Source organism: Tupaia chinensis, unplaced genomic scaffold (genome assembly GCF_000334495.1).
Source record: "Tupaia chinensis unplaced genomic scaffold, TupChi_1.0 Scaffold140548_1, whole genome shotgun sequence".
Classification (NCBI taxonomy): domain Eukaryota; kingdom Metazoa; phylum Chordata; class Mammalia; order Scandentia; family Tupaiidae; genus Tupaia; species Tupaia belangeri.
The window spans coordinates 1,073,818-1,086,625 of NW_006200423.1; the positions used below are offsets into that span (position 1 = coordinate 1,073,818).

The following is a 12,808-nucleotide window of genomic DNA, read 5'->3' on the forward strand; positions in this document are numbered from 1 at the left end:
TCATGACTTTTTGTTTTTCTTTTTCCCGCTGATAATTTCTGGGCAGAGAAAGTAACTTTTCACGTGTTGGAGGAAGCTGCTCCGGGAGCGAGAAGAATCTGACATTTGATGGAGCAAAGCGACTCCTCCCTGTTTCCCCAGCCATCCATCACTTCAACAACTTAAAGTTTTGGGGCGTGGTGACACCCAGGAGGAGCGCGGCGTTCCTGGCCAGGTGGAGCCCCTTCACGGTCCTAGGGGCCGGCTCCTGGGTGCATGCGTGCGCCGGCGGCGGCGCGAGGTGCGTGGTCCTGCGCGTGCAGGCTCGGCCGTGCCCCGAGTGGATGGCCCCCACGACCTGTGCGGGGCCTCCGCCTCCGCCTTCTCCACAGCCCTGGGCCTGGCCTGGGAAGATGCTAGCTATGGGGGCGCTGGCAGGCTTCTGGGTCCTCAGCCTGCTCACCTATGGTTACCTGTCCTGGGGTCAAGGCTTGGAGGAGGAGGAGGAAGGGGCTTTGGGAGCGCAAGCTGGAGAGAGACCAGAGCCCAGCACACCTACCGCCTCCCAGCCCCACCTGATCTTCATCCTCGCGGATGATCAGGGATTTAGAGATGTGGGTTACCACGGATCCGAGATCAAGACGCCCACTCTTGACAAGCTCGCTGCGGAGGGAGTTAAACTGGAGAACTACTATGTCCAGCCCATTTGCACGCCATCCCGGAGTCAGTTTATTACTGGAAAGTAAGTGTTGCTACCTCTCATGTTTATTCCCTGGAGAAACCTTTGGCAGGTAATTAACATTCTACTTCTAGTTTAAGGCCATAACAGAAAGTATGGGGAACAACTGAGTGAATGAATGATGTACGGTGTTATGGTGTTGGGTCTGGTGACTTAAAACAGATGCCCCGTTAATTATCTTCAAAGTCTAGTCACCAGTCTAGTCTCGTTTTCCTCTCAGAGCCTCCATGGATCTTCAAATGATATCGCTCCTTGTAAATGTTTACCCACCTCTAAGATCTCTAGAAGTGGACTCCTGATCTATACACACACACACACACACACATATATATACATATATATACATATATACACACACACATATATACATATATATATACATACATATATATATATTGCATTTTTTTTTTGATTCACAAAAGATCTTGCCCCAAATCTATTCTATTCTGACTTATGGGCATTCAGATGTTGCTTTGGATGTCACAACAAAGTTCTCCGTCACCATCCCCCATAAGAAAGACTAAACTTTATCTGCAATTCCTGATTTGTTCTTAAATCTAGAATTGAATTATCAAAGCCACAGGTCATGGTAGAGAGAAGAGGGGACCAAGAAAACAGAGGAAGGTAATGGAAAATGTGACCAGTGTATGTAGTGAGACTCTGAGTCTTCAATAGGTCAGTTTCAATCATGGGTCACTGATCGAAGTCATTACCAAGGCAGTTAGTTCTCAAAGTGTGAGGAAATCCATTGGGAAACTCAACAGAGGTCAAACTTTATCTGTAGTTTCCTGCCATTCCTCACATGTCTAGACATTTTCTGATAAAAAAAAAAAAAGGTCATTTGGACACTTAAGTAAAATATGTTTAATATTATGATCGCTTTGTTAAGGACTAAATCTACTTATGTGTTCACCCATTTTCATATTTTTACTGTATCGATCAGATTAAAGGCTACTGTAAATGATTTAGATATCCAAAGTCAGCCTGTGGCTTGGAGATAAACTAGGAGGGCCAGGGGCCAAGCTACCACTGGACAGAGGAGAAAGAGAAGCCTTCATAGTTTCAATCTCTGAGAAATCTTGTGATTTCAGTTGCAGGGAACCCTTGCTTCGGTGAAGTTGTTCTTGGAATTGGATCCTGAAAGAGTGGCCAGTATCCATTGGAAAAATAAAGACTATTTTGTAGGAATCCCTGTCTTGCAGAGACTTTTGCTTACAGCATGATTTCCACTGCTTAGCAAACTGTCAGAACTTAGACTCACTGCCAGAAAAAAAATAAAAAAATAAAAAAATAAAACCAAACACTCATCCTTACCTTTCTGGAGACAGAGAAAAAAAGGAGTCACACTGTACTGGGGCATCACTTTAAAGGTTAATTGTGGCATTAGAAAGCCAAGGGTATTTGATGTTTATAAAGAATCAAATTGTTGGCTGGAAAATAACAAGTCCATCTGGTGGCCTAGAGGTCAAGTTCTTCATGTCTAATCCCAGCCACCCTTACAGTTGACTCAAGAAGTAAATGTTCATAAACTTCCACTGGACTTCTTCAAATAATTTATAGAATTTAGATTTACACAGATTGTCAAGAGTAGTTGAAAATATAAAACTGAATTAAATGAATTTATCTTTCACATTAATGCTCAAAGCTTTTCATCAAACAAAAAAAATGTATTTCTTAAACATCTTGCATTCTTGGAACCAGCAGTTGGCGTAATAGCTATGTTGCTGGATTCTCCCATATAGTCAACAATGGTTCGAGTCCCAGACTCTGTGGCTTAAACTCACGCCAGGCACATGTGCGTGTGTGCCCAAGATCTTGAGAGGAACAATGGAGGAGAAAGGATTGTGGCATGGCTATCCCCCCTGGGGGGTGATTTCTCGCTTTCTGTTTCTCTGTCTCTCTCTGTCTTTCTGGTGAGCACACACACCCTATAGCAAAAACCTTTCCAAAAAAAAAAAAAAATCTTGCACTGTTAAAATATCTAGGTTTTATCTTTAACTTTCATGTTTACTTAATGAGATGAGACTAAGCTGGAAATAATCCCAAATTTTTCTCTTTGGTCAAAGGTCAACACTTCTATACTTGGAATGCAATCAAATATCTCACTAGAGGATTTCTTATTAAAAAGTTTTATTCAATGCAACAAGTTATATATCTGTTCTATAGACAGAAAGTTCAAATACCTGCAGTGATTTGATTTAAATTTCTATTTGAATTAAACTGTTGAAGATATTTTTCACATGTACTTCTTTCAGACAAATTGCTGGAACCTTCCTTTAAATGAACACAGATGTAAGAAAAAACACAGTTATGGAAGCCTAGTTCTGGGCTTAGTATTAGTCATTCAGAGCCCAGAGAATATGGTCGTTTGCCTCACTATGAGCACATGTCTGTGAGTTCTGAACCCTCTAAAGCAGAAAAGGAAACTAACAACCAAAATGGGCTGAATTATTTTAAGGGAAAACTAGGTTATGAGAAATGTGAATAATAATTCAAATAGCTTTTTTTTAATTGTCAGAAGGTGTGCATGCTCACCAGAGACAGAGAGAGAGAGACTGAGAGAGAACCTTCCCAGTGGGGTGTGGTCATGCCACAATCCCATTTCCTCCAAATTCTCCATCCGATCAGGATTAAGAGCACATATGCATATGCACCTGGCATGCTTTTCAAGCTGCCAGAGCCAGGATTTGTACTGCAGTCAGCCATGTGTATTCTAGCTTCCTAAGCATCTCACCTTACAAAGAGAAGAGTTTAAATGATTAAAGCTGAAATTACTGCTGACATTAAGAAAACTAACCTCCCTGTATATTTTGCTGGAGTCAAAATGTAAAAATCACTTTTGATCTACTGTACAACTCTATAACAAGTTCCAGAATCCGTTCATAGTTTACATCATGCAGATCTGACAATACTGAATAATCGTTCAGCCTATCAATAAGCATTCATTGCTTGCAGAATCCTGTACTGAAGCGAAGAGGAACAAATGAGGACAAGCCCTAATCTCTGGATAGTAGTTCGCAAGCTTGAGAGTGCAAAAAGACTTACCAAAAATACTGGTTAAAAAATAAATAAATAAAAGCTACAGATTTCCTGGACTCAACCAGCAATTCAGTTTCAGTAGGTCTGGGGTTTAGCCAAAACAATCTATAGTAATTTAATATGCATGTCAGGTTAGTCTGTTGATAACATTGTTAGTAATAAAGTAAGCAAAGTAAGAATGTTAGTATAAGGCCAACTCCATGGTGCCTTTATACTTAACAGTGACTAAGCGCTATGTCCTGGGAGCCAGATCTCAGGTGACCAACTGTAGTTCAAATCTCAGGGTAGTCCAGAAGCTAGAAAAATACACGGTGTGTGTGTGTGTGCTTGCCCCAAATCCTGACAAGATAGAGAAATGGAGAAAAAGGGATTGCAACGTGACTACACCCCATTAGATTCTCTCTCTCTCTCTCTCACACACACACACACACACACACATACACACACTCGCAATTAAAAGAAACTGTTGTTAGGATTAAATGTGAACATCTACTGAGTAGTCAGTGTGTTCCTGGATAATGCATTTCACATGCTTTATCTCATTCAGTTCCTGCAGCTCTATGGGGCAGCTGCTATTGTTAACCCTTCTGTGTAGATGGGGCAGTGATGGAGGAGCTCTTGTACAATGGACTGAAAAACCAGCATTGTAGGTGTTTGAGGCTGGCCTGGTGAGAGGAAGGGTTGACTGAGAAAGTAGCTGCCTGAGTTTGATTTATTTCAAAGTTTGTCACTTCTTAAAAAACCATTTTGCAAATACATGGAAAAATGACACCATTTCTTCTTATAAGAGAATATAATGAATGCTTATGAAAGAAAATTATGTTATTCATTTATTCCTTTTAAAATACCATAATGTTCATTTTTCAATACACATAAAGGCAACCCAATAATGTGCACCTATAATAGGATATTTGGTAAATTTATTTCCCTTAAAACAACCACTTACTGAACTGTCACCCCTCACCGAGAATCATCCTTCTCCCAATCTAACTCCTTAGATTCATTTTGCTGGTTTTTGAACTTTATATAAACAGAATTACAGAGGAAGTATTCTTTGATGTCTGTCTTCTTCCTTTCGACATCATGTTTGTAAAACTTTTCCACGTTGTTGCCTGTAGATAAAATCCATCTATTCTCAGTATGGAATAGTGATCCTTTGAATAAATATACTGCAATGAGTTTATACATTCTGCTCGGTGGACCCTGAGGTCAGCCGCAGTGCTGGACATTGTGAATAGTTCTGCCCTAAACAGAGGTGTGCACCCACGTGGTTTTGGTGAACATATGTATGCGTTTCTCTGTGATACCGACCCAGAAAGAGAAGTGCTGGGCTATGTCGAGTGCATTCCGTTTTTGTAGGTACTACTTAGCACTTTCCCAAAGTCATGTCACTAGCTCAGTCTCACAAGCAGCTGTCTGGAAAGTCCTGGGGTTTTTTCCACATCTTTGCCACCACCAAAGGTACTGTCCTTTCTCATTTTTGTCATTCTGGTTGTCGTGCACTTGGATACCGTCATGATTTAAATTCACATTTCCCTGAGTAATGAAACAGTAATTTTATGGTCTGCTTGAATATCTTCCTTTAAGGAGCATTTACGTCTTTGTCTGTCTTCTATTTAGTGACTGCTTTTTCCTTATCAATTCATGATCATTCTGCATAGCTTCTGCTCCTTTGATAGATATTTGTATTGCAAATATCTTCTTCCATTCTGTGCCTTGCTTTTTCAATATTTTAAAGACTATTTTAATTGTATTGTAATCCAGACAATAAGCCTTTTCTTTTTATGTCTTTAAAAAATTTATTTATTATTATCATTTTAAAATTTGCTCCAAGGCATGTGTACTCACCACAGAGAGACAGTGAATGAGAGAGACATACAGAAAATGAGAAAGCAAGCTGCCAGTTCTGGGACTTGAACCGTAATCAGTCATGTGGGAGTCCAGCACCTTAACCACCACGCTACCTGCCAGCCCCTCTTTTTATGTCTTATCTGAGATATTCTTGCTAAGAACAAGATCATAACAATAGTCTTTTTTTCCTAAAAGTTTTGTTTTATTTTTACATTTAAATCTATAATTTATCTGGAATTTTTTATAATTATTTAATTTATCATTATTATTATTTTTTTTTTAATTGGACCAGAAAAAGATAGAGAGATAAAGTGAGAAAGCAGGCCACGAGGTCTGGGACTCAAACCATGGTTAGCCATGTGGGAGTGTAGCACCTTAACCACCATGCCACCTGCTCACCCCTGGAATTAATTTTTAGTGTGACATACATCAGGTTATTTTTCCCATGTGAATATCCACTTGGCCCACACTAACTTATTAAAGTCTCTGCATTCTCCACAGTATGGCAGGGGCCCCCCCTTCCAAGTCCAAGGTATGTGTCAATACGTGGTTGCTCCATTTCTGGGCTCCATTCTGTTCCCTTGTTCTCTTTGTGTATCCGTGTGCCAATATATCATTCTCTTAACTACTATAGCTTCATAATAAATATTGATATCTAGGCTGTAAGTCTTCCTGCTTGTTCTTCCAAATGACCTTGGCTAGTCTTTACCAGTTCATTCATTTTCACGGGAAGGGAGAGTGTGAAGTGCAGATGTAAATAGGCTGGAATGTTTGGTTTGGGGAATATGAGGCCATTCTCTTCTGAATTATCCTACTTTGTAAGGGAAATAATAAATGAAATAATGAACTGACAATGAAGATCTGGATGCTTAAGGAGAGAGGGAGAGACACAAGCTATTCTTGTAGCAGAGTGAGAAAGTGAATTGTGTGGGAGATGCCGTAAACGTACCGGGCAGTAATGAAAGCCTGCTTGAGATTTGTAGTCATAAATTTTAGCAGAGACCAGTCATCATTTGTTTGTTTTTCTTTTGCCATGCTCGGGTGTTATGTGCAGAAGAGGCACAGTGGAAGAGGTGGGTTTAACTGGGTTTGGAGATTTGCCAAATGAGTAGAGTGGTGAATCATGGACTCTGTACTGGGCAAAGTAAAGGGGAAAGATATAGGGCATTTCCGTTCTCTCAAAAAAAAAATGTGTCAGCATTGATGGATTGATTGACTCTCTGGATGGGTTTCGAGTGGGAACACTACAGCAAATTTGGAAAGCTAAAAAGAAAAATGATAGGAAACTATATGTTTGGGATCAAAAATTTTAAGTAGTCCAGGGTTTTTTTTGTCTATTTATTTATTTATTCATTGTTATAGGGCATGTGTGCTCACCAGAGAGAGATAGAGAGAGGGAGAGAGAGGAAGAGAAAAAAATGAGTACACACCCCCTGAGGAGGATGGGCATACCACAAGCCCTTCTATTTCATTCTCTTCTTGAGATTTTGGGCAGGCACACATGCATGCCCAGTATGCCTCTCAAGTCTCCGGGTCCAAGACTTGAACTGCCCAGTTAGCCATGTGGGATCTCGCCACTCTAACAACCACACCACTCACTGGCCCCACTGTAAATATTTTTTTGACTTTAGACTAGCCCTGTAAGACAGTTCTGAAACTGGCAGGGGAATGAGTGCTCATATGTGACAGAGGAAGACATCCTTGGAAGTGAGGAAGGTGAGGTAACAGGAAGGGCTGCTGGATGGCTCATTCCTGTGGATACTGAAGTCACTGAGAACTAGGAGACAGAGAGTGGGCCAAAGGTCATGAGCCATGCTGGGGTCATCTGAGAATGAGAGGTCAAGGGAAAGGCCTGGAGGCAGTGAGGGAATGCCAACAGGAGATCCGATCCTCGATCCTCGGGAGTCTGTAGTCTGTTGGCTTGCTTTTTAAAGGACTTGAGCTTTTAAAGAGAAACAGGAGTCAGAACTATTTAGAAGTGCCAGTGAGGACTCAAGACAACACTTGTCCCTGCTCCAGATTCTGTGATAATTGGCGTGTGGGTAACCGACCGTCCCTAAGCTGAGAGTACATGGCAGGGACAGCCAGCAGTCAGTTACAGACAAAAAGTAGAAGGCATGTCCAGGAAAGAGATGAAGTGAAAGGGCACTGTGCTGCATACTTTCAGTACCAGAGGGTATACTGAAAGAGTCCAGGGTCAGCAGAGGAGTGAATGAGGGTAGGGGATGTGGAGATGCGAAGAGGGTAGCATCTGAGTGGCAGCAGATGTGTTGGGAAGATGGGAGTGACAGTGAAGACTTAGAGACATGGTGGGAATTCATTTTTTCTCAAATGATCTCTTAGGAAATGTTAAGTGTTCACTTTTAATTATAGCCTCTTTCTAGAGATTGATTGAGCTGGGCCTTTCGTTTGTTCATTGCCAATGCTGCAGCCATGCTCACGCACACAGTCAGCAGCTCTGGAGACAAACGTGGCCTGGAAAGGGAGGATCCAGGTGAGCTTCAGGGGCTGTTAAGCTGGGAGAACTTGTCTTCAGAAGTTTATAAAGTGCGGCTTTCAGATTAAAAAAAAAAAAATTCATTATCAACCATCCTAGTGTTTGAAACCCTAAAAAAGAAAGAGAATTCTTTCAGCCATTCTCACAGACAAGAGGGTCAAAGCAGCTTAGGAGAATAGGGCTGGTTTTTTCCTTCCCCAGACACGTGCATACACACATTTCCATCCGCTTCTAAACATTAAGGTCATGCGTTCTTCATCTTTGATCTGCTTCTTTTCTTTAAGACCTACTTTTAAGTGGCATCCTACACCCAGAGAGCACTGCTCAGTGTCAGTTGCTAAGCACTCACTCACTACCTTCATAAATATTTAGTCGATACTTACGATGTTTAGAAAACTCTAAATGGTTATAGTTAGAAATCAAGAAGGAGTGAGTTTACTTTGAGTCTAACCTTGACTTTGGAAAATGGATATGACAAGCAGAAGGGGTGGTTTTGTTTTTGTTTTTGTTTTGGTTTGTTTTGCTCTGTTTTTGAGAAAGACTTTGCTAAAGGATGCGGGCGCTTGCTGGAGGAAACAGAGAGAGACAGAAAGCGAGAAATCTCCCCTCATGGGGATGGCCAGGCCACAATCCCTTCTCCTCTACTCTTCTCTTGGGATTTTGGGCATGCACACATAGGTGCCTGACATGAGCTTTAAGCTGCTGGGTCTGGGACTTGACTGCGATTGACTCTGTGGGAGTCCAGCGATGTAACCATTACACCATAGCTGGTCCCAGAAAGGGTAGTTTTAAAACCTCATGCATCCATTTCAAAAGAATGACTCAATAACTGAGACCATTTGACACAGAGCTATTCTACCCACCCACATTTTCTGACAGAATCAGTATCAAGTGAGCCACACACCTCCTGTGATTAAAGTCCCAGAGGGTGCCCATCCTCACAAGAGAGAAATGGAGGGGAGGCATAAGAAACCACCCCTTTGATGGATGGTCATGCCACAGTCCCTTCTTCCTCCATTCCTCACTCATTTAGAGATTTTGGGGTATACACACACGCCTAGTATATTTTTGTTATTTTTAAACAAGTATTTTTTACATTTTTGTTATAGAGTCTCTGTGCTCACCAGAGAGACAGTGAGAGAGAAAATAAGAATCCACTCCCAGGGAGGATAGCCATGCCACAATCCCTCCTCCTCTGCTCTTCTCCTGGGATTCTGGGCACACATGCACCCAGCATTATTTTCAAGTCCCATTTTTAGGACTCAAACTGAGGTCAGCCATGTGGGAGTCTAGCGCCATAACCACCATGCCACCTGCAGGTCCTGCACCCAGCATGTTTTTCAAGCCACGGCACCTGGCACTCTAACCAAACACTCAGTCTTATGGGATCCAGCCACCTTAACCATCATACCACTGGCTTGCCCAAGTTCCTAGTTTTAAGTGAGTATTTAAAACAAACCCTTTAAAGAGAATCCCTATTCAGGTAATTGTGTTGAGGACCCTGAATATCTATTCTGAAACATAGGAATCTATGCAGGTGCAGAGGGCTTAGGGCTGTGAAGATGTCCTTTCATCCTAGTGATCTCACAGAGATTAAAGAGGAGAAGGCCAGGAGACTTGGAGCCCAAGGTTTTTGCTTTGTTTTGTTTTGTTTTGTTTTTAAGAGGTTTTAGCTTTAGGGTATGTGTGCTCACTAGAGAGAGACAGACAGAGACAGTGAGAGGGAAAGTGAGAAATCACCCCCTGGGGCAATGGCCACAGTGCAATCCCTTCTCCTCCATTCTCCTCCCAGGATCTTGGGCATGCACACAAAGGCCAACCAGCATGATTTTCAAGCCACCAGGTCCAGGACTCAAACCGCCATCGGCCATGTGGGAGTCCAGTGATGTAACCGCTATGCCATTAACTGGCCCCTGAAGCCCTAGCTTTTAATATGAGCTCAGTGTAAAAGGTTCTTTTATTTCAAAGTCAGACGTGATTTCAATGAACTCTTTTTCTCTAAGTGTTTTACTTTGATGTATTTAGAGTTTGTTGCAGTGTTCTTTTGTCATTCTAGATATTAAATATTCCCAGCACCATTGCCTCATTAAGGATTTATTTGTCTTATGTGCCCCATTGCAAAACAAGGCTTCCCACTTCTAGTCTTTCACTCCCCTTTCCTCTAATTCATCCAGCACATTTGCTTTACTAAATCAAACCCTCATTACGTCACCACCCTCAACACATATTTCCCTGGCCCCCCACTGATGACCAAAGAAATGGGGAGAGAAATTAACTTTTACAGAGGACCTTCCTGTGTCAGTCACTTTTCAGACATCCCGTCATTTGATCTTCACATCCACCCTGAAGGGAAAATATTCTTTATTATTTCGAACATTATTTATGAAATACCTAGCACCGGTCCTCATTTCCTAGATGATAGACGGAAACCCTGGAGCCATCACAGAAGGCCGCAGAGCACATACGTGAACCAAAACTTGTGGTACTTCAACCAAATCTTTGTTTTCCTGACACCATCCCATCTCCCATGGAAACCGCAAGCCTCCTTCAGCCTCATCTTCCCCTTTCTACCTTCAAAGTCTACTCCAGAGAAATGGAGGCTTCCGTGTCTTGAGCACATCTTCACTGTCTCTCTTCTTTTGCCCCTACCGTTTCTGCTCCCCAGAATTCACGTCCTATCTCTCTTTTTGCTCAAATGCCAACCATTCATTAAGGCTCAGCTGAAATGCCACCTTCCCCATACAGCTTTCCATGATTCCTTAGCCAGAAATAATTTATCTCAATGATGACCTTTCATAATTCTTTCTGTAACTGTCTCATTAGCCACGATTTTCCAGCTCGTTCACAGCTCTTACTGAAACTCACCTCCCCCGCTGGTCCCCCTGAGCAGTGAGACTGATTTATACTCTCCATAAATCTCACAGCACCGAATCCACTGCTTTGTACTTATGGGCACTGAGCAAATGTGTGAAGAATGAATGAATGGGTAGATGAATAAACGAGTATTTATTTCCCGCTGGCCGGCAATGTCATAGAGCAGAAATAGCATAGAATTTATGGCAAGGAAATCTGAGTCCAGTGCCGATTCAGTCAACAAATTATAGCCTGTGACCTTGAATAAGTCATTTACTCTTTCTGAGACACACCGCTTTCACCTATAGAATAGCAATCAGGATATGATTTACCTTGCCAGCCTTAAAAGTTCTTCCACGTATCGACTGAGGTCACATATGTGAAAATACTTTGAGACATTTCACATATTACATAACTTTTAAGTAAACATTCTTTTAAATTTAGACCTACATCTCCATAACTGTAAATTATATACAACCCATAAAAGAACTGGCTATTCGTTCTTTGTAAAAGCTTTCTGTAACTATGGTTTCCTCTTTTTTTTTCAATTTCAATCTGCCAGTTAAAAAGAGTTAAAACCTCATATGTTTCAATTTTAATATATTTTATCTGCCAAGATTTTCCACATGGTATTGTGCGTTCTATGCTGTCCAGGAAGGTGATTACAGGTATATGGTTTCTAAGTTTCTGCACTTGCAGATGGTCTTAGTTGTGGCTCATCGTCCTGTTTGGTAGAATCTGATGGAACCCTATTAAGCCTGTGGCATGCAAACGAACATATAAATTTAAATAATCATGTTGAAAGTATAAGGCTATATGAGAAGAATTGTAAATATGGTAATAGCCAGTGATTACTTTTATTTATTTATTTTTTTATTTTTTGAGAGAGATTTTTTTGCTATAGAGAGCATGCATTCACCAGAGAAACAGAGAAAGAGAGAGAGAAAGTGAGAAATCACCCCCAGGGGGGATGGACATGCCACAGTCCCTTATCCATTCTTCTCTCGGCGTTTTGGGCATGCACGCACATGCTCCCAGCATGAGTTTCAAGCCACCAGGTCTGGGTCTTGAACTGCGGATCCAGGAATCCAGCACCATAACCACTACACAACTGCTGGCCCCCAGCCAGTGATTACTTTAATTCCTTTAATCAACAATAATTAGAAATCCTTGCATTGCCTATTGCTAATACGTCTTATTCAGTTTTGAATGTCTGCTCATCCCAGGGATTACTATTTAGTTAGAATACAATGAATAGCTTTGCATGAAAGCATTGTTGTAGGCTTCATGGGGATTGGAACTTCACATGCTCTATGATCACTATTTCAGTAACCATCTGATGATTATACTGCCTACACCATCGGAATCCACACTCCAAAATAGGACCCGAATGAAATTTCTACAACACAGTGCAAATCATGCTAGTCCTCTGCTAAACATTTTCTCATCTCTACCAGGCATTCCTCCCTTTCCTCCATCCTCTGCACACCTCTATTTCAGTTTTGATGATATATTGTAATTATGTATTTACCTCATTCCTCCCAGTCCCATATGTACAAAACACATTAAATTATGAACTTCATACAGTCTAATCTTTTAAAGAGAGTTTTTTGGGACCAGCAGTTAGCGTAATGGTTATGTCGCTGGATTCCCACATAGTCGACCGCAGTTCGCGTTCCAGACCCAGTGGTTTAAAGCTCATACCGGGCACGTGTGCGTGCATGCCCAAGATCCCGAGAGGAGTATGGAGGAGAAGGGAATGCGGCATGACCATCCCCCCTGGGAAGTGATTTCTCGCTTTCTGTCTCTCTGTCTCTCTCTGTCTGTCTGGCGAGCACACATGCCCTATA

The 12,808-nt window shown here is 41.7% G+C and overlaps 1 protein-coding gene and 1 long non-coding RNA gene across 2 annotated transcripts in view; one reads left to right on the forward strand and one right to left on the reverse strand.

Annotated features, from left to right (window-relative positions):
- The window catches only part of LOC102482621 (uncharacterized), a 234,343-nt gene that overhangs the window by 81,891 nt on the left and 139,644 nt on the right, over window positions 1–12,808 (reverse strand). The gene's annotated exons all lie outside the window — the stretch shown is intronic.
- ARSJ (arylsulfatase family member J) overlaps window positions 1–12,808 on the forward strand; it is a 51,340-nt gene that overhangs the window by 330 nt on the left and 38,202 nt on the right. The window contains exon 2 of the mRNA XM_006162794.3: window positions 47–721. Within this exon, the coding sequence (XP_006162856.1) occupies window positions 324–721 (398 nt within the window). The 5' untranslated portion in view covers window positions 47–323. The remainder of the gene's footprint in view (window positions 1–46; window positions 722–12,808) is intronic.